At 39.6% G+C, this 22401-nt stretch overlaps 1 protein-coding gene and 1 long non-coding RNA gene across 3 annotated transcripts in view; one reads left to right on the top strand and one right to left on the bottom strand.

The window, feature by feature from the left end:
* Nucleotides 1–22401, top strand: part of SEMA4C (semaphorin 4C) — a 52653-nt gene that overhangs the window by 23078 nt on the left and 7174 nt on the right. For both annotated transcript variants that reach the window (XM_089681700.1, XM_089681699.1), the window contains 11 exons: nucleotides 7524–7648; nucleotides 8048–8199; nucleotides 8297–8359; nucleotides 11036–11134; nucleotides 11661–11757; nucleotides 14570–14686; nucleotides 14862–15013; nucleotides 17290–17465; nucleotides 18426–18570; nucleotides 19840–20062; nucleotides 20205–20320. In XM_089681700.1, the coding sequence (XP_089537826.1) occupies nucleotides 7555–7648; nucleotides 8048–8199; nucleotides 8297–8359; nucleotides 11036–11134; nucleotides 11661–11757; nucleotides 14570–14686; nucleotides 14862–15013; nucleotides 17290–17465; nucleotides 18426–18570; nucleotides 19840–20062; nucleotides 20205–20320 (1434 nt within the window). In that variant the 5' untranslated portion in view covers nucleotides 7524–7554. The remainder of the gene's footprint in view (nucleotides 1–7523; nucleotides 7649–8047; nucleotides 8200–8296; nucleotides 8360–11035; nucleotides 11135–11660; nucleotides 11758–14569; nucleotides 14687–14861; nucleotides 15014–17289; nucleotides 17466–18425; nucleotides 18571–19839; nucleotides 20063–20204; nucleotides 20321–22401) is intronic.
* On the bottom strand, nucleotides 698–1200 carry LOC149458777 (uncharacterized). Its single transcript, XR_016313375.1, has 2 exons — nucleotides 1040–1200; nucleotides 698–944 (listed from the first exon to the last, which is right to left on the bottom strand). It is a non-coding gene; the product is annotated as an uncharacterized LOC149458777 (long non-coding RNA).

The raw sequence follows: 22401 nt of genomic DNA on the forward strand, positions 1-22401 counted from the left end.
GTTATTTAAACCATCGTTCGAGAAGATGGGGAACTGAGGATGGGTATGCTACATAGACTACATCTGTTCTGATAACCCAGGACAGGAAGTGATAGGAAATCTCCCCAGTGGGATTCCAGATAGAGCTCTATCAGAACTTTTTATTGTTTCTTGCCATTTCCAAAAAGAAAATGGTTTTGCTATTATAATCTAATAACATTTACTAAAAAATCAGTTCAACGGCCTTTCAAAATGTCAGACCCTCTCTGCCGGCAATTAAACTAAGCTCCACTCTTTTTCCCTTCCCCAAATGTTGATTTTCATCACATCTTGTTGTCGTTTGTGTGCGAATTTACAATTCAGCAACAGCTGTAGACCAACAGGTCTGGATTACAGGAAGCCTCTTTGTCTCCCCCCCCCTCCTCTGTATGGCCAGGCCTTATTGTGGTTGAGGGGGGGGCTGCCTTTGTAACTGGAGGAAGTGAGTCTTTCTGCAGCCTACTAGTTAGATCCCAGGAAGTGTATCCTGTTTAAACTCCCACCCTTGTCCCTCTCCACCGCCGTTCTGTCCTCCTCCACACTTTTGGCACAGCAGAGTGATTTCATTTTCCTTGATTTTGTACAGTATATTGAGTCATGTGGTTAACTCCTTCCTGCTCCCGAGGAGGCCTACTGACTGACGTCTCTCGGCTCGCACAATTCCACAGAATAGTTAATCTTTTCAGTTCAAATTTGAAATTTAATATGGATATTAAGTGAAGTCACCCGTATCGGGCCGCCTGTTGCAGCTGTTAGGGCCGGTTTACAATGCAGGAGCAGCGCTGCCTCATTACCAAGCTTAAGTGTGTGTAATGGTGAAATTCACGATGTGTTATTCCGTATAAAATGAGAACATGGCAAAATGTTCCACTTATCTCTGGAGTTAAGCTCATTTTCCTTGAATCATCCGCAGTAATGACCTGAATCTGTAATGTAATGTACACAGCAATGAGTTTAAAGGATCTGCACACGTACACAGTATTTCTGAGTGGATTAAGATGCATGCCAGTAACTTACTCACTTTCCTAGGCCTTGCCAAGTTTATTGTCTTACAATCACGCCCACCCGGTTCAGTGTGCGGCCAGAGCGGTTCAGTGTGCGGCCAGAGCGAGGTGTGGAAGGACCTCTCGCTGTGTGTACAATCAAACCTAAGGCGGTATCTTCACAGGGTCAGGCCTCCAGGCCAGCCCACGAGTGAATGGTGACGCAGGTTATTTTCAGCAGAAATTCTGTTTGTTTAGTTAACAGTTGGAAATTCTGAACTGGATCTGGTCATTTTTAGTATTGAGCGGTTTCAGTGGGGATTTCATATTTTGTAACCACATATAGTACATACTGGCACTGTTTGTTCACTTTGATGCAAACCGCTTTGTGAATAGGAAAGAAGCAGAGAACCAAATGTCCATTATATTTAGTTATATCTAATTCTTCTTCAATAATAAGAATAATAATAATAATACATTTATAAATGACAATAAAAATTATATAATAAAAATGTTAATTATTACTACAAATTGTATATTAATATATATTATATTTCTAACAATTTATTCATATATAATTTTTATTATAACATTAATTTATTATAAATGTATATTAATAAAAATACTTTATATTTATAATATAACATTTTTATTTGTAATAAATAATATTTTTTTATTTATGTTTTTATTTTTTTATATATAATGTATCAATATGTTCATTATAAATATATGGATTAATAATAAATGCATTATAAATAATTAATGATATATTAATTATAAATATAATTTTATTAATTTTTATTTGTTCTTTATTTGTAATTTAGTAATTCGATTTATAATTCTATGAATTAATAATAAATACATTATAAATAAGTTATATATTATAAATATAATTGTTTATAAAAATCTTTTATTTGTAATGTAATAATACGTTAACATATATATTCATATAATTATTATACATAAAAATTATATATATATATATATATATATATTATATATATATATATATATATATATATTATATATATATTATTATTATTATTAATATTATTATTATTATTATTATTATTTTATTTTTATAATAATTATATGAATAATAAATACGTTAATGTATTACATTATAAATAAAAAATTATATAAACAAAATTATAATTATTTATAAATCGTATTGATACATTACAAATAAAAAATACATTATAAATAAAAATTTTATATATATATATTTTTATTTATAATTTTTGTTTATAATGTGTTTTTTATTTGTAATGTATTAATACGATTTATAAATATATGAATTAATAAATATAATTTTGTTTATATAATTTTTTATTTATAATGTAATACGTTAACGTATTCATATAATTATTATAAATAAAAATTATATTCTAAATATATTTAGAATATAATTTTTATTAATGTATTTTTTATTAATATAATTTTTATTTATAACGCATTAATAATAATTTTATAAATATGAATTAATAAAAATATTATAAATACAATAATTTTATATAATTTTATTATAATTAATTTATAATGTATTTTTATTAATGAATATATAATTTTATTTATAATAATAAAAAGGTGCTTGCGTACATTTGGGCAGACACCGTAAACGACTGAAAAGCTGCAAGTATATTATGTAAATCGCCTTTTTTCATTTAGAGCCCATTAACACTTGGAACCCAGTCTCGCCCCATGTTTCCCAATGAGTACCATTCATATCTGTGCAACTTCAAGTCGCAGTGACTTGAAAGTAGTTCCTACACTACTTTTTGGTCTGACTTTCATGCGCTTTGAAGGCCATAAACGTCAATGTAAACCCTCCAAAGTCGCATGAAAGTCACACTTGAATGATATACACGCAACTTTGTAGAGCACAAACATCCTCGGTCAAAGCCAAAGTCACACTCCTCGTCCAAAATACTAACATTTGATGGCTGCACATCCAGTAAAACCTTTATTTCTTCTTCTAGCATATTCCACAAATATGTCACGGATACAGGACTCCAGATAACGCATTTGAGCTATGACCAAGTTCTAGTGGAGCGTGAAATGCGTTAGCTGGAGTCCTGTATCCCTGACATATTTGTGGAATATGCTAGAAGAAGAAATAAAGGTGATTTTACTGGATGTGCGACCATCGGATGTTTGTATATTGGAGTCTGCTGTGCACAGAGCCAGCTCTTGGGATGTAGTGTGTATGGTAGTGGAAGAGGGAACCGACCTGGAGCCGTGTAGGTTTTTTTTTTTTTTTTCTCACTCTTCCAAAGTTGCATAAAGTCACACTGTAAATGGCGTGATTTTGAAGTCGCACAAGTGTGAATGGAGCCTTCTGCACTTATCCTATGAAAACAAAACCATGCATTTGGCTTATTTCCTGAAATCTATGCTGGCAGCTGAAGTCTGAAATCTTGTGGTGGCAATTTCCGCTGAACCCACTCTTCGGGTTTTCTGACAGCTGTGGGTATTGGCTGTCAGAAGACAATAGCTGGCAGGGGAGATGACACCATCCACACTGTTTAGGATGAATGGAGAAATCTATTAGATTTCTCTTTTTTTTTTTTTTTTTTTTAAAGCCGTAATAAACCCAAAACATTCCTATATTGCACTAGTTTTAGATGTGATGCCTACATTAATTTTCTTTAGGTTCACATTCTTTTATTTTCACCTGGTGATCCTGCCAGTAAGTTTGTTCTTTTTTTCAGTAGAGCTAGCTGTTCAGCAGATGTAGCAGATAGAGGGTTAAGACATACCATTTTATCAATGACAGGGGTGCTTGCAATAATCAACTTTTCATTTATGTAAACCCCTTTACCCCAAAAGGGGGGGGGCAGTTTGATGCAACTGCTTGTATAGTATAAGCTGTAGTTTGGCTTCGATTTTTGATTTGGTGTATCTGAATCTCCTCCCCTCCAGACTGACAAAGCTGTGTCCCCTGTGCGAAGACAAGAGGTGTGTTACTGGCCATATCGCAGTCAAAAACAGAGGGAAAAAAAAAACGAATGCACCTACCCCATCCTATGATGGCAAAGCTGTAATATTTTAATTTTTTTATTTTTATTTTGGGTTTAATACCACTTTAAGCCCACAGGCTGAAAGCGAGAAATCTATACGTGTATGGCTAGCCTTTCTGGAGGAAAGGGTGGGTGTCATCAATGATGTTAGTAGTCCAAATACAGGGGGCTGGGAAGAGGCAGAACAGCTGGCGGTCTGAATATGAGCAGAATATTGCCCAAAACACTTCAGAATTCATCCTGCTGCTTTTGTCAGCAGTCACATCATCAATAAATACAAGAGAACCAGTTCCATTGGCAGCCATACATGCCCACGCCATGACACTACCACCACCATGCTTCACTGATGAGGTGGTATGCTTAGGATCATGAGCAGTTCCTTTCCTTCTCCATACTCTTCTCTTCCCATCACTCTGGTACAAGTTGATCTTGGTCTCATCTGTCCATAGGATGTTGTTCCAGAACTGTGAAGGCTTTTTTAGATGTCGTTTGGCAAACTCTAATCTGGCCTTCCTGTTTTTGAGGCTCACCAATGGTTTACATCTTGTGGTGAACCCTCTGTATTCACTCTGGTGAAGTCTTCTCTTGATTGTTGACTTTGACACACATACACCTACCTCCTGGAGAGTGTTCTTGATCTGGCCAACTGTTGTGAAGGGTGTTTTCTTCACCAGGGAAAGAATTCTTCGGTCATCCACCACAGTTGTTTTCCGTGGTCTTCCGGGTTTTTTGGTGTTGCTGAGCTCACCAGTGCGTTACTTCTTTTTAAGAATGTTCCAAACAGTTGTTTTGGCCACGCCTAATGTTTTTACTATCTCTCTGATGGGTTTGTTTTTTCAGCCTAATGATGGCTTGCTTCACTGATAGTGACAGCTCTTTGGATCTCACCTTGAGAGTTGACAGCAACAGATTCCAAATGCAAATAGTAAATCTGCTCATTGTAATTGGGCTAATGAGGGAATAACACACACCTGGCCATGGAACAGCTGAGAAGCCAATTGTCCCATTATTTTTGGTTCCTTAACAAGTGGGAGGCACATATGCAAACTGTTGTAATCCCTACACCATTCACCTGATTTGGATGTAAATACCCTCAAATTTAAAGCTGACAGTCTGCAGTTAAAGCACATCTTGTTTGTTTCATTTCAAATCCATTGTGGTGGTGTATAGAGCCAAAAATGTTAGAATTGTGTTGATGTCCCAATATTTATGGACCTGACTGTGTGTGGATATAGATAGATAGATATATATATAGACATACATACATACATACATACATACATACATACATACATACATACATACATTTCTTTTTATCTATGCACAAAATGTTGTTTCATTTCTATTCTGAACCAAATGGGTTGTTTTACAAAGTGACGGTTTATAATCCCTTTAATTGGCTGCAAGCTCTTGAACCTACCCATTGGCCATTATAAGTAGCTTGCAACTCCATGGCTGGTTTTTAGATATGATCAGTTTTTTTTTTTTTTGTTTTCTTAGATCAAGCTGGCGCTAGACAAGTCTACACAGTGCTTCAGCATATATTCTCAGGCTATGTGAGTGAGCAGTTCTGCACAGCATTAAAAAAAAAAAAAATTGTTGACTGTCATTCCTAATGCACGGTCTAACTGGCGTTTTAGAATCTGTGACCACCCCATTGCCGGATCAGGTTCCGGTTACGCTGACAAAGCTGAATGACCCAGAGGTTCAGCAGTGCAGCCAAATGACTGGACCCGTTCAGCTGTAATTGAAGCAACAATACTGCGGCTACATATACTGTAGCGGACCTACATTTTTTAAATCTTTTGGATTGCCCTGCCGTCATAGTTGTATTGGAAGGAAGTGTCCTAAACTTGTTACCTGAGATGACTGTAATATACCTTTTTTTTTTTTTTTTTTTTTTTTTTTTTTAAACCAAATTCTGAACAGGCAGCTAAACACACAGGTGGGGGGGGGGATACATTATTATTAATAATAATTTTTATTTTATATATATATATATATATATATATATATATATATATATATATATATATATATATATATATAATTTTTTTTTTTTTTTTTTTTTTTTTTTTTACCTGGCAGAAGATTTGTCATTTTTGTGCTGCCTAGCCTTGAGATCCACAAAGCCCATCCAAGTGTCTTGGCAGGACTTCCACTTGGGCAGCTGCACAGCTTGAGCGAAAACACCCTCCTCCCAGTTTACTGATGGGACAGTGAAATAAAAGCGGTACATTGATGAGATCATACTGCTGCTCTTTCTTCCGGTCTGCATGCTCTCTGATAGGGTTGGTTCACATATGTGCCATGCATTGTGGTTTAGTTGCTTTTTATATGCATTTTATAGGTGCTTTATCATTGAACGCTAAAGAATGTGTGTTTTTGATGAAAGCACATCAAAGATGCAGCCCTGCACCTAAAATGAAGAGGTCCTTTTTTAAAGCCTAACTCCGGGCCAAAAAAAAAATTATCCCTTGCTGTGCCCGTACTGCAAGTGTCAATTGCTCATTTCTGTCTGGGGGAGCGCAAAAAAAAAAACCTAATCCTCTGCTCCTCCCCATAGCTAAACTGGTGTGCAGCATTTGCTCCCTTGCACTTTAGCGTTCTGGGGTGTTGATGTGATCAAGCCCAGAGCAGGGTCAAAAGCCTTGCTCTTGATGTGGGGGTACCCAGGGACAGCCCACGGTTAGATCATGGGGAAGCGCCTTCTGCTGGAGGAGCGGAGGATCAGTCCCCTTTCACACGCTTTGGATCTGGTTTTGCTGCGCAGAGGCTCTGTCATCTGATCCCCTGCTGAGCCGAGTGTATGACAGGTCCATGTCTACTCCAATTATGCAGTGCCGTATGGACACAGCCCTCTCTACTCTATGGGCAGTCGGGATGTAAGTGGACTTGTCCTTTTTACACCCAACTGCCCTCCGATCCAGTCCCGCCAGATAGAGAGGGTCAGATGCACTTTCATTTGTTTCTCTCAGATCAGAGGTAGCTGGGTATAAAAATCCGTTTACATCCAACTGCCCATAGGGGGTCCGCCTGAAAAATCAATAGGTGGACTCGATCGGACCATTCGTGTGAAAGGGGCCTTGATGAAAACTATAGATAGAGATGTGTAGAAGTGTGTGCGTGTGTTTGTTATATATTTTGGTGTTTTGTTTTGTTTGTTTTTCCTTGGAGTAGGACTTTTAAAATATGTTCTGTAGCAAGAACCTTGTGGTTCTGGCCCTCAGTAGCAGATTTGCTTTATTTAAAAAATACATAAATGTCCTTAATAAAAAAAAAAATATATATAAATATAAATATATATATATATATATATATATATATATATATATATATATATATATATATATATATATATATATATATATATATATATTAAAAAAAAAAAAAATTTCTTTTTTAAATCCTTCCTTTGAGAACTATTGTGTTTTTTATAAAGTGGTCACATTTCATTGGAAATTATTTATTATTGTTATTGTTCTCCTGTCTTTCCCTGCAGACTCCCACACTTAGGAGGACCAGACGAGGTGATGATTCCACGGTGGTTATGCTTTGTGGCCCTGTTGCTGAGAATAGAAGTCAGAGGGTGGAATCAGCTGCCACGGAAAACTGTGCGCTTCTCAGGTGAGGTGTCGCCCTATCTCGTCTCGTACCTGTCCTTGGCTCTTGTGCCAAATTTCCTGAAGAGTGGAGGCAGACAGTACCGCTGCAAACGGTGAAAGATTAAAGCACAGCCTTTGCTCTGTGGTCCTGCTGGGCCTGGATTATGTCACCTGTTTGTGTGCACTTCAGGTTCCCCATGGAGGTGATGTCATGTTGTAATTATACCTCCTATTTTCCCCTGTGACTTCTAAGGCAGTGACGAATCACATGACCCATGGAAAGATGGCCAAGATTATTCTGTAGGGAGGATACTGTTCATTTATGTTTTATTTATGTTTTTAGTTGAAGTTACTATCTGTAATGCAGTTTCTTGTCTCTAAGTAATACTTTTTTTTTTTTTTTTTTTTTAATATATTTTAGGGGTCAACGAGCTTCACCAGGCCTGGCCTAGTGGTATCTCCCATTACCTGACATTCACAGTGGATGAGAACCGAGGGGCGCTGTATGTTGGTGCACGGGAGGTCATATTCATGTTGGACCTTAATAATGTTGGAAAGCATTTGCTACCTCCGGTAAGCTTTTTGTAGTTTCCAGCCTTCATATTTATGGCTTTCAATTGATATACAGAACTGCTTCCGCTAACAATGCCTTTCTCTCTTTCCTGTTCAGATTGTATGGGAAGCGCCAACTGAAAGGAAGATGGAATGTGTCAATAAAGGAAGGAGCAATCAGGTGTGTATGAGGCTGGGTTGAAATGATAGAAGATTGGTGGTACATCTTAATAAAGGATATCTGATACCCAAAAGCTGAATTTACTATTTTGTAGGTTAACCCTCTGACGCCGACGTCACACAAATATGCGGCCTCACAGAACTGGCGCCGCATATACTGGGGCCGCACATTCGTGTACCTGTCTTTGTGCTGGGAGCGCACCACACTGCGCGCTTCCAGCACAAAGACAAGGGTAGCACTGAGAGCCCTGGGTCCCGATCTAACGACCGGGACTCGGGACTCCCGATTCTGAGTCACATGATCACTGTGATAGCCTCTGATTGGCTATAACAGTGATCACTCACTGTGAAGCCCGCCCCCCCTTGTTTTTTTACTCTTGGAATGGAGGAGAGAAATGCATTGTATCTCTCTCTCCCTGTGCAGAGAGGAAAAAAAGATACTGTATTAAAAAAAAGAAAAGAGAAAATACCTAGATCAAGGTTTGAGCTAGTTCAATGCCTGGGTTAGTGTTTGGGTCAGGGTCAAAGGTCATGACTTTTTTATTATTAAATTGGTGTCTGTGTTTTTAGGTAAAAAACCAAAATGCGCACTATTGTTTCTGAGCTGTAGTACAGGTACAAACAAGAAATAACATTCACATATAGGGTCGCTGCGATTGTCAAGAGCTGGAAAATTTAATTTTGAGTTGTTATTTTGGTGGTAGGTTATGGTAGTAACAAACACAGCTAAATTAAAAAAAAAAAAATTATTTATTCTTTTTTTAGACTATTTTGGGCCAGTTTTCCTTTTGAGAATTAAAAAAAAATCAGGAGATATCCATTACCATTTTACCACCAAATGAAAGCCCAATTAGTCCTGAAAAAACACAAGGTGTAATTCACCTGGATGTACAAAAATATTTGGGATGATATGCACGGTTTTACTAACCCATATCAAAGTTGTAAAATTTTACTTGGGCTTTAAGATTTGTTTTACCCTTAGGCTTGAGGAAGTTAATGTGAAAATTCTGTAACTGCGCTAAAAAACTGCCAAAAAAATCCAAACAAATTGTGAAACATAAAACAAACTATGAAACAATAGCTGCACTCAAAAAATACAAATACTCAATACGTGATATCTAGTTATTGTTGCGCTATTGATAAAAAATACTAATATATTGCTTATAGTTTGGTGTTTTATGCATTTTTGACTTAATTATATTATTGGTAGGAGCACACCTAAACAATGAAAATCTTTTAATCACTTACCCTCCTGAGGATGTACCCCCCTTTCTGACCAGGACATTTTTTGCGTTTAAGGTGCTGCGTTTAACTGACAGTTGCGCGGTCATGCGACGCTGCACCTAAATGGAATTTACATCCTTTTTTTATTTTTTTTCCCCATGAACTGAGTTTTTTTCTTTCGCTGGTATTTGCGAAAAATATTTTGGACTTTTTGCTTTTAAATATGTCCAGTAAATAAAATGTAAAAAATCTAATTTTTGTCAAATTTATGCCAAAATGTATTCTGCGATATGTCTTTGCTACTGAAGGAACTGACTTAGTGTCACTGACATCCCCAGTGACACCAATACAGTGATCAGTGTTAAAAGAAAAAAAAAAAAAAGCACTGACACTGTACTAATGGCACTGGGCAGGAAGCGGTTAATATCAAAGTGATCAAAGGGTTTACTATGTGTAGGGAGTGTTTTACAAGGGGGCTGCTTCACTTTAAGCACACTGCTCTGGATGGCTGAGCAGTGTGCCCGAGCTGACAAGGAGGGGGATTGTTAGTAAACAAAACCGTATTCCTCCCCGTCGGAGATGCTCAGTAATTGCTAGGCGCCGGTGGGTAATTACCGGCCGGGATCTGGTGATTGACAGCTGCGACCGTGAATGGCGGCGCAGGTAGGGAGCATGCAGCTTGTGCATGCCCCCTACCCGGAAATGCAAAATCGTGTGTGTGTGTGTGTGTGTGTGTGTGTGTGTGTGTGTGTGTGTATATGTATGTGTGTATGTGTGTGTGTGTGTGTGTATGTGTGTGTGTGTATATATATATATATATATATATATATATAATGTGTGTGTGTATGTGATTTTGCGCAGCCCTGTAGCAGGGCGGCGGGGCAACAGTTAGTTAATCCCGATTATGATAAACAGCCGTGTCCACAATAATCGTCCATGTGTAGTGAAAGACTCTCGTGCCCACCGCCACAAAAAACACACTGCTCCTTACCAAATAGACCGCAGATTATAGGTGGTTTAACAGAGCGTGATGCTGAACATATCTTGCTTGTAACATCCCAGATGGAAAAAGAGGTGTCAGACTTCTGTGTCTCTCCTCCTCTTTCCCTTCCTTATGTCAAAAAGAACAATACTTCAGATAATGTGATAACCTACAAATGATTTATTAAAATAATTAATATTCAAATAAATATTAAAATAAAACATTCAAAGAGATGACCATAAAGGTGGCTAGTGCTGGCTCCAGATAGGCATGGGTGACGTCAGTACACCCAGCCCCGATATACGTTTTATCTCAATAGACATTGTCAAGGGGATCATCACCTATTTTGTAGGTTAATTTGATCATGTGTGACACCACTGAACGGCTGTGTACCCTTCTTCCATTGTAGCCCCAATTATAAACATAGGATATATCTGTGTTCTTACTTCATTTCCTTCTTCTTAATTCCAGACGGAGTGTTTTAATTACATTCGCATCCTGCAAGTTTTTAATGACACCCACCTCCTCGCCTGTGGGACGTACGCCTTCCAGCCCAAGTGTGCTTATATTGTGAGTACTCGGTTTCATCTAAAATTTGATAGAGCAAAGCGAGATTCCTCTTCGGTGCAGTCGGTGGTGCAGACGAACGCTGGTTTACTGTTTACCCAACTGGCATACTCTGCCAACAGCAGAACTGCCAAAGTGGGAAGAGGTCATTGTTAGACCTGGTTGTGTCATTTGTCTGCCTCTTGCTCTCATGCAGGCACTAATTGCATTGACTGACAAGTCTCCAATTCACCCTGGTGACCCCTCTGAGCTTGATTCTATATCTGCGACGAGCCATTACCGCTCTCTGGGCATCCACTTAAAGTGCTACAAACTACTTTTTCATTGCTAGTGTGATAGCATAATGTTTCTGGAAAAACCCTTTGTTAGAGATACAATTGTTAACCTCAGCTCACAGGGCTTTCTGCCAATTTGCCTGCAGCAGTCTGTTCCAATTTTGTAATTAATTTGGCTATTTTACACCACTAAAGAACCCGGCAGCCTTACATCTTGCACATTATAAAGACCTTTTTGCCTTCTTTCTCCCCAGGAGCGGTTAACATTCACTTTAGATGGTGTTAACTTGGAAGATGGGCGGGGAAAGTGTCCATATGATCCATCCACAGGCCATACTGGGATTGTTGTAGGTGAGTACATGTTGCCAGATATTCTTATTTGTTAGGTAAACCTATTTTTGCATTGGAACTGTACTAGGAACTTTTTTTTTTTTTTTTTTTTCCCTTTCCCCCTCCTGTCTTTTAAATGGCTTACAGGTTGTTCTGACAGGAAGTGAGGGGAAATCTCTCTAATAGAGAGAGACTTCTGTATTTCTATTTTTTTTTATTTCCTACAGGATATTGCGCCAACAATTTTAAGCAATGCTTATACACTTTATGCAGTAAATAAACATTCACATCAGTCCCTCAAGGAGCTTACAATCTAACGTCCCTAAGTCACATTCATGCATACTAGAGTCAATTTAGATAGGAGCCAATTAACCTACCGCCATGTCTTTGGAGAGTGGGAAGAAGCCGGAGTACCCGAAGGAAACCCACGCCAGCACAGGGAGACCATTCAAACTCCAGGCAGGTAGTACCGTGGTTGAGATTCAAACCAACAACCCTAGTGCTGCCAGGCAAAGGTGCTAACCACTTAGCCACTGTGCTGCCCACTTCTATAAAACCCTGACAGATGCTCTAACCCTTCCCCATTCTACCAAAAAAGAAATAAGGGCTCATAAACACTATCCTTGTTGAAAAATAATTTTTATGTGCCTTGTTCACACCTACAAGCTGCATTGAGGTTGATTGCAGTGTGGTGCTGCAGTGCATATATTTAAATTAAGTTTTAATAAATTAAAATTTAGAAGTGAAAGTCAGGTTTAAAAAAGTCATTCTCACCTAGATGGATTCATCATTGGTACGATGCTGCATCTGTCCCCAACCACCTCTAAGACAGAGAATTGAGTGATCAAAGACCGCTGATCACTCAGCTCCCGCTCTTCAGTGAGCAGTCACTGCTTTGTGCTCTGCCCCTCCAATGCTCACTGGAGCGCCGGGCTGGGTAGTGGGAGAGGAGCTGCTGGCTCAGGCTTTCAGCAGCATGCTGAGAGGGTGAGCCAGCTGCTGACTTATGCATTTGGGTGGATCCCAACTTTAAAGTCAGGATCTCTCCCAGAGCCTGGACCGGCTTGCTGTCTGCTGAAAACAGGTCACAGTGCAGAACAAAGTGCATTATTGTGATCTCTAGGAGGAGGGCAAAAGAAAGCACTTTGACCCTACTTTTCATTTTTAATAACTGAAAATTAAAGTTGGGGGGGGGGGGGGGGTAAACCATGCCCTCCAAAATGCAAAGCACAGCCCCTACCTACACAGCGGACACCAGCCTGTCTTAGCATGCAGGCTGATTTAAGGGACCTCCTAAAAAAAAAAAAAAAAAAAAAATTTGGGTGCGGTTAATGTTTATCACTATAAAGGTGTTGCTTTTGACAGTTTGCTTTAGGCGTTGGGGTAAACAAACTATGTACATTATAGAAGACCAAAACTTAATTTGGAAAAAGTATAAAGGATTATAATGCAATCAACTAGTACAGCTAGCAGAATATGGAACTTGCTCCAGGCGTGTTTTGTAACCGATCTCTTTCCTTAAGGGGCTAAAGTATCCTTCTCAACTCGCCCTACTTATCTATGCCTCGGGGAGAAATTCTTTTCTGTACTGGGAAATATAAACTCTTGTTTATCTGCAATTTGAATAGTCTCTTCTCCTTTTTTGGATAGATTAGCCTTTTTTGTGCTCTGTGCAAGAGTATAGAATAAGCTGGACTAAATTATATGGAGGGAGGGGGGGTTCTAGTTGTAGAAGGGACACTTGTATGCATTATGCAGCCTCTGCTTTTCGTATCCACATGCAAACCTGTCATCTGGTCTTGGGATATGATTAGTGCTGGGGTCTGGTATACATGGAGAGCAATGTGAATGGTTCCCAGCACATTTGTCAAATGTGTGTATGTATATACAAGCAAAAAGATGAACATCAATATACATATACTTACTGTTTATCTTCCAAGGATTTGTGATTTAGGCCTCGTTCACATGGGCAGACTACAGCGTACACCTGTGTTAGGGCTGTGCTTACCTGCAAAGGTGTTTCATTCGTCCCCATGTAGGCGGCGTGAATTTGCCATTTGTGCAGGTACACAACCTCAAATGCATACTGTCTGCATTCGGGGCAGAGCACCCACATGGATGTCAGATTGGTCCGTGCAGCCACTGTGTCCCAATTGACCTGAATAAGACTGCCTGCACTGGAGATGTACAGAACATCCCCGTGCAAAAAACATGGCCCTCGCACATGTGTATGCTGCAGTATATCTGTATGAAAGATGCCTTAAAAAAGTAACCTTTTTACTCAGTCTGTTCAATGGATTGTGAATTTGCATCATCATCTTTGTCCAGTGAGCAGGAAGCTGACCCAGCAAATGGTAATCATAAAGCCGGCCGTACATGGTTCCGTGTTTTTTTTTGTTTTTTTTTGTTTTTTTTTTGTTTTTTGTTTTTTTTTTTTTTTCTCTGAACTGGCATCCCCATCCACAAATTTGAGGTGGGTAGAGGAACCGTCTCCACTGTGTCATTGTATTCTGACAATGGGACTCCCACCATCAAAAAATGATGATCAGAGCTGCAGCTGATTGGCTGATCAAAGCAAAATTTTTCACCAAGTCAATTCATGAAAAGTTGATTGATAGATCAACTTCTCATGAACGGGAAAAGCCATACATGGATCTAAATTGAGCCAATTCCTGCTGAACTGACCAAATTTCGATTAATATATGGCCAGCTTAAAGTAGCAAATAGTAGGGTATTTTTCCTGATTTAGCAGAGACTGGATGGGCAAAATAACAAAAAGCGAATTCGTTTTTTTTTTCAAATTTGTTTTTTTTTTTTCTTTAATGTATTTCAGATGGAGTTCTATATTCTGCCACTTTGCTCAATTTCCTGGGGACAGAACCAGTGATACAGCGCAACATGGGGCAGCATAGTGTTATAAAGAGCGAATATCTTGCAACATGGCTTAATGGTGAGCATACAGGTTTTCATCTTTATCATCTATGGTCATCCTGTACACTTTGACTTCTCTGTCACCATCTTTTTCTGCTTCACGCTCCATTTTGTTTTTCTAAGTCTCCAGTTTCCACTGTACCTTACTGATAATCAGTGTCAGATTCTAATGGTCATCACTTTCTCTCTGCCAGGACCAAACTTTGTGGGCTCCTCTCACATCCTGGAGAGTGAGGGGAATGAGTTGGGAGATGATGACAAAATCTATTTCTTCTTTACTGAGCGGGCCCTAGAATACGACTGCTACAGTGAGCAGGTTGTCTCCAGGGTGGCCCGAGTTTGCAAGGTGCGTGCTATCTACAGGAGTCTAACATGCAATTATTTCTGTTTTTTGTTTCTTTTAAGTGATTTGTTAGCTTAAGTAATGATTCAGTGTGGAGCCTTTATCTTACCTTGTTCCTGCAATCTGTACAAAAAAGCCACTTTAAATGTAATTTCTGTAACGTTGAAATTTGTGCCTGGCTTTCTCTGGGTGGAGATTTGGAAAGCGTGATGTCGGAACGCCTAATCTGCATAATTATTTCAGGTCAATGACTAAGAAATTCAAGCCAGGTGATCAGCATAATAGTTGGGCAGTCAACTGGCATTTTCAGAAGCAGACATGAACAGTCACAACTTCCTCTTGCAATACAGGAGGGGAGATTTACTAAAACTGGAGCACTCAGAAGCTGGTGCAGCTGTGCATGGTAGCCAATCAGTTTCCGAATTCAGCTTGTTCAATTAGGCTTAAGGCTAGGTTCACATCTGTGCGGGTGGTGCCTCTGTGGAGCCACACGAAAATCCGTGTAGCCGCAGCACTGGCACAGAGGAATGCGGACCCGCGGGAGGGTGCCATTAGTTCTAATGGCACTCCGCCCGCAATGGAAAATGCAACAGCACTGGGAACCGAGGTTCCTGCGCAGCTGCGTTTTCAGAAGAAGTGCAGGGACTTCTTCCCTGTGTGTCACGGGGCACAGGAGTCCATTCAAATGAATGGGCTCTTGTGCCCATGCAAAACGTGGCCCGCATAGATGTGAACCAGGGCTTAACAATGAAACCTTAATGCTGATTGGTTTCTCTGCACAGCTGCACCAGATTTTGCACTCTCCAGTTTTACTAAATCTTCCCCAGTATGTACTTCATTCACCAGGGACCACCAATTGGTTGTATTTTCTAGGAGCATTTTAAAAGAACTGCACTGGTACATGCTGGTTTAGGAAAGCTGCGACAAAGGGGAAAAAAAAATCCCAACAGAACTGTTACCCACAGCAATCAATCAGGTTTCACTGCTAGGAAAATTATGGTTAGTAGGTAACGGTTGCAAACCTTACCCTAGTTTTATAAAACCAGTCATTGGAAGGATATGATTGTGAACACACATTTTGGACTATCATTGCAGTGTTTTTTACCTGGAACGACACCTGGCTCAGCCTCTCGGCAAGCCACTGAGAACCTGGGCCAGCTGCTCCTTCCCCCTCCACAGCCCTGCACTCCAGTGAGCGCTGCGGGGCAGAGTAGACAGCGGTGACTGAACGTCACCATTCTACTCGCAGAGCAGCTGGGAGAACGCGGCGATCAGTGGTCATGTGATCGCTGACTTCTGACCCTTAGAGCTGGCGGGGGACAAAATGCAGCATCGGATTGATGCTGCATTTTGTTTGTTTGGATGAGCAGTGCTCATTAGTTGCAGTCATGTGCACTGCCTTATGTACACTACATGTTCCATAGGCTAGTCCAGGAGTCTCCAAACTTTCTAAACAATTGGCCTGTTTACTGTCCTTCAGGCTGTAAGAGGACTGAATTGTACTCCAGTGGGAGTAGATAATGCATGCGTACCCCATCATTGGTTTTAATGGGAGGAATAATGCCCCATTGCTATAAATGAGAAAAGAAGTGCCTCAATGATTGTGTCAGTACGGGGAATGGCGATCCATCACTGGTGTCATTTGATGGAATAGTACCCCAAGGGCCAGATAAAGGCAAGCAAAGGGTCACATCTGGCCCTGGGTTTGGAGACCAATGGTCTTGTCCAACTTAGGAGTGTGCAATAGAGGGTGGTTCTACTAGACTTCCATAGTCCCACTGTATGTAGGAGCATAAAGTCAGATCACAGCAGCAAAAATAGGAATGTGGAGAAGGCTGAGAGCAATAGAAGATGCAAACTACCTTTTTTGAGTTACAAATACATACTTGAATAGAATCCTTCTTCTTCTTCTTTTTTTTTTTTTTGTGTGTCACTGTTAAAACTATATAGACAGAGGAACACTTCAACTATTCAATAAGTTGTTACTGATAGTAACCAGTCTGATTGAATGTTGTTTTCCCAGTACAGCTTTGAGAATGACACTAAATGCTGCTTGATTGCTTTAGGAAATGACCCTTTTCTATTCTTTTCATCGGTGCTCTTCAAGCTAATGCATATTGCACAATTTAAAACAACATTGTATTCTCACAGTTCATCCGAGCAGAGTTTCCTATACATACATACACAGTGATTTATACGCTAACAAACCCTTCCTGCCTTTTGTATATTCCCCTTTCCTTCATTTTTGGCTCTTGTATGACAGTGTGATTGTATTACAGGGGGATTTAGGAGGGGCTCGCACTCTGCAGAGGAAGTGGACAAGTTTCCTGAAGGCCCGGCTAGTGTGCTCTATTCCGGAGTTACAACTTCATTTTAACCTGCTACAAGCTGTGTACACATTGCGCACTGATCACTGGAGGTCCACACAGTTCTATGCTGTCTTCCAAGCGCTCTGGTGAGATATTACTGTTCTCTGGTGTTTATAAAGGCCCCTGATACAGCTTAAATCTAGAAAATCTGATTTTTTATTTATTTATTTTTTTTACTTCTAATTTTTATTTTTGTCATGGGGTCTATTTTATTTATTTTTGCCATATAATTTTTGATCCTTTGACCCTGTGTCTGACACTTCAGCAGACATTACCCCTAATTAAGTAGCGTTCTGCCACATTAAAATGGACAACAAAGCAGCCATACAATGTTTCCCTTATGGACGTTTATGTACTCCTATCTTTTTTCAAAAATTAAAAATAGAAGCATTATGTCAAAGAACAATTCCATGATCCTGTGGCTTTGGGGGACAGTGGTTCTCATACAGTTCACTACGCTGTGGCCTCTAATGTCCTACTTTTTATTTTAGATTCAGCTAGTGTTCATCATTTGTTTACATGGAAAAAATCAATTAGAAAAAACACAACTCTCGGCGATTGTAAACTTTATGTGTTCTTGTGTTTTCTGATATTTATACAGAGGCGCCTAGTGTATAGCTACCCTCCTCCTTAGCAAACCCATGCATGGCATAGGACCTTCAGAAAACTTTAGTTTTAGAGAGAGAATGGGCTAAAGCTGGCCTTCAGGAAGCTTTAAAGAAAAGCTGGCCCTTTTTTTTTTTTTTTTTTTTTGGTTCTCTATATTCTGCTTAAAACTGACATATATATATATATATATATATATATATATATATATATATATATATATATATATATATATATATATATATATATATATATGCTTAAAACTGACATATATATATATATATATATATATATATATATATATATAATTTTTTTTTTTTTTTATATATATATATTTTTTTTGTCATCCTGTGTACTGGTGCATCAACTAGCTCTTTTTAATACCTATAAAATTGGTTTGGTCATAAGTTATTTCTGGCTAACAGTCTTTATCATTTTAGGGGTGATGTCTCTGTCTCAGCCATCTGCCAGTACTCCATACAAGATGTCCAGAAGGTGTTTGATGGGTCATACAAGGAATACCATGAGCAGGCCAAGAAGTGGGGCCCTTATTCTGACTCTGTGCCCAGTCCCCGTCCTGGATCTGTAAGTTTAGTCTAATTACTGCTTAATAAAGTCAATCTAAGGCTCATAAGCTGCATTCATTGACCTCACATGAACTGCATGGAGAGAGAGGCGGCACAAGCTGCTCATCCCTTGAGAAGCAGCCAGGAAAACTTTTGCAGCGACACAATGAACTATTTGTGGGGACTTAACAGTTCAGCTTTCTATAAGAAACATCTGAAAAGCCTATTCTTTTCGACTAGTGTTTTTATTCCATTTTCCTTCTAATGATGCTTTTCTTGGTATAAAATATTTAGAGCAGAGGTCTTCAACCTTGTCTTCTGAGCCCTGCACAGATATAAAGGAAGAGGTGTTGGATAATCTCACTGATTATAAATATAGTACTAAAAAATGGTAAATACTATAGTAGTATAATCAGATGCTGCTTGGCTTTGTGTCCAGAAGTGTGCTGTGCATGTTCACAAGAGCAAAAGGATCTTGAATACAACTTTAGCCAAGAAGCACATGAAAGTTTTTAAGTCATTCATTGCGGATGTCAGATTTGGGTTAACAATCACTTGAAGTGGTTTTAAAGACTCAAGGTTTTTTCACCTTCATACATTCTATGCATGAAGGTAAAAAAAAAGCTTCTGTGTGTAGCAACCCCCTCCCACCCTCCCCTAATACTTACCTGAGTCCCATCACAATCCAGTGATGTACACAAGAGCCTTGGCTGTCTGGGAACTCTCCCTACTCATTGGCTGAGACAGCAGTGGGAGCCATTGGCTCACAGCTAGTGAACCAATGAGAGGAGAGATGGGCAGGGCCAAGGCGCTGCTCTTTGTGTGAATGGACATTCAGAGCAGCGGCTCGGGAGTGAGTTTTACACTGTATTATGCTGATCTGGGGGAAATACACAAAGCACAGGATTTACATATTGAAACATGACTTTAATATCCCAGCAATATGGTTGTAAACCATAGCATCACCTCTTTAGTCCTAAATGACTAGCAGGCGTGCTTTCCCTCCACATTGTACAGTCAATTAAATATTAGACATTTTTGCTGTGCTCCATCAGCTTCAGCCTTGAATTTGAATTGTCACGTACCGTCAGCCCTGTATGCACTATGCTAGAGATTTCGTACTGAAAACTGTATAGAATTGCACTATAAGCCAAACAACATCCCAAGGCTTGGCGAAAAAAAGACCAATTTAGTACATCCAACCATTTTTGCCATTTTGTTTTTCTCTTACGGCTTTCAGCTTACTCCAGTTGTGATAAATTCTGAATACAGTTCTTTCTCTTTCTAGTGTATCACAGACTTCCACAGGCGTCACGGAATGAGCAGCTCGCTTGAGCTTCCAGATAACACTCTCAACTTTGCCAAGACGCACCCCCTGATGGATGATGCCGTCCAGCCTGTTCATGGACGCCCCCTGCTGGTCAGGAAAGGAGTCAATTTTACAACAATTGCAGTACAAAGGACTGAAGGGCTGCGTGGGGAGCCATATGATGCCATATTCATTGGAACAGGTGAGGAGCTGCCAGGATGCTTTATTCTACAAGTTTTTTATATTAATTTAAAAAATATATATAAATCTTTGTAAAAATAATGCTGGAATGTCATTTTTGTTGATGGTTTTTATAAACTTTTTTTTATTTTCATCTTAAACAGGAAATGGCTGGCTGAATAAAGCTGTAAGAATGGGTTCCTTCGTACATTTGATTGAAGAAGTTCAGATGTTTGATAAACCCTACCCTGTGCACAGCCTAGTTATCTCAAGCCGATCGGTAAGAAATCTCTTTTACCACCAGACCCTGTCACATGTAATTACCTTCACATTCTCTGCCATGTCCAATCAGTATTTCCTTGCAGCCCGCAACAGTGGATCAGTCTGTCAGATGCTAACATCAAGAGTTGAGGATGATATTACTATATCCGTTGCATGCCATGAAAATGACTAGAAAAAAGTATTGAACTAATAAGCGCTATCTTTATTTTGAATAGAGCAAAACATTGTCCCAAAAATATTTTCAGGATAAAATAATCAGTGAAATTGTTAGCTAGATCTATAACGCAAAGGGATGGGTAGCTATTGATCTGTGAACATTCAAAGACCTGCTGTTGTGTAAATTAACTTTCAGGCAGACATCCTAAAAATAATTTAGTTGTGTTTTTACAAATTTATTTAGTATCTGAATGTGTCTTAATATCTGCATCCTGTAAATGCCTGCACAGCAGTACTTAGACTGGGGGGTAAAGGGATGATCTCCTTGGTGTGTTTTTTACCCCTTCATTGTTCATACAGGCTGGTGACAAATCTGTTCTTAAAGTGAACCTAAGCTCACCTTCACTCCAGCGCTGTGGTGTCCCCGAGCAACCAACGGCTGCTGATATCTTCAGCTGGTCTGCTTCTGGGGATTGATCTTTGTCCTTTTTTTTTTTTTCTTTTTTTTTTTCACTGGCCATGCTGTGATTGACTCACTACCGTGCTTCATCTCAGCATTGCTTGGTGCACAGGCAGGAAAGTAACTTTTTCATGCAGAAGACCCATGGTATGTCTCTTCTGTATAGAAAAAAAAGATCCTGTTTGCCTTCTTTTTCCAAAGCTCCACTTTAAGTGCAGTGGAAAACCGTAAGGTCACAATCCTGATTTTTCTGTCTGGCAGCAGTGACTAGACCCCAAGAGGGTTAAAGTATAACTTAAAGTGCAGTTCCACTCACCTGTCAAAAAATAAGTCAGCAGCTACAAAAACTGTAGCTGATGACTTATAAAAAAACAAAAAACAAAAAAAAGTCACTTACCTGTCCCTCGGTCCCGTGGTGTGTCCCCTGCAGCCCGTTTCACCGGCCATCCTGGATTCCAGGAGGCCAGCATCTTCGGTGTGGGCACCCGGTTGTGATAGCTTGCGGCTTCACAGTTGAGTACCCACTGTGTATGCGTGAGTAACGCTGTGCTTCATGAATGGTCCTGTAGTCTTCTGGGACCTGTCATGTGTCCCAAAAGACTTAAGGTGCCAATCCTTAATGGGGAGTGGGTGAGCAGTCCTTAAAGCGGAATTTCCCTTTTGGGTGGAACTCCACTTTAGCCCAAGAATTAAACTTTTACATACTGCAGCTTGTCTATCTTTAGAGGGGCTAGTGTTTTTTCAGACTAACCACATTTTCAGCATGTACACAAAATGTTTACACACATCCACCACCTTCTGCGCTCAGGGACTCAGATCAGAAGAAGGCCAATCGAATAAAATGATAAATGTTCATCCAACACTGATCAAATGTTGTGCGGCTCTAACACGAAGCTGGGGAAGCTCGATATAGACTATAGTAGAAAACAAAAAACAAAGCGCACCAACCTTGTGCATTACTTCAGTAAGCAATTCATAAATTTATTGATAAATTATATTCGCAAAAGTAGCAGTAAAATGGCATATAACATCCAAAACCAAACACAGGGCTAGGAGACACGTGCAAGTTCCATCCGGAAGGGAGATAAACTATTGGTCAAGCTGACGCATTTCGAAGGGGGGGTCCCTTCTTCCTCTGAGCTCTGCTCGCATCAGCTTGACCAAGAGTTTATCTCTCTTCCAGATGGAACTGTCACAAGTTAGCCTGCAGTTTCTTGTTTGTGTATTCTTACCTCCTTGCTACAGTGCTGTTCCCGATCCCTTTCACATGTGTGTTTGTGCTCATCTATGGGCGTCGTTTGCTGTTCTCTGGGTTTTATTTCCTTCCCTTCCATCACTTCCTGGCCCGCCTCCTTGTTTGCCTGCCTATATAAGACATGCTCAGTCTAGACCACTTTGCCTGAGCAACTTCCTAGTTGTCGGAGCTCCTGTGTGTTTCTATCGCCTATATCCTGCATTGACTA

This window comes from Staurois parvus, unplaced genomic scaffold, assembly GCF_062004578.1.
Source record: "Staurois parvus isolate SC_StPar_1 unplaced genomic scaffold, SC_StPar_1.0 ptg000276l, whole genome shotgun sequence".
Classification (NCBI taxonomy): domain Eukaryota; kingdom Metazoa; phylum Chordata; class Amphibia; order Anura; family Ranidae; genus Staurois; species Staurois parvus.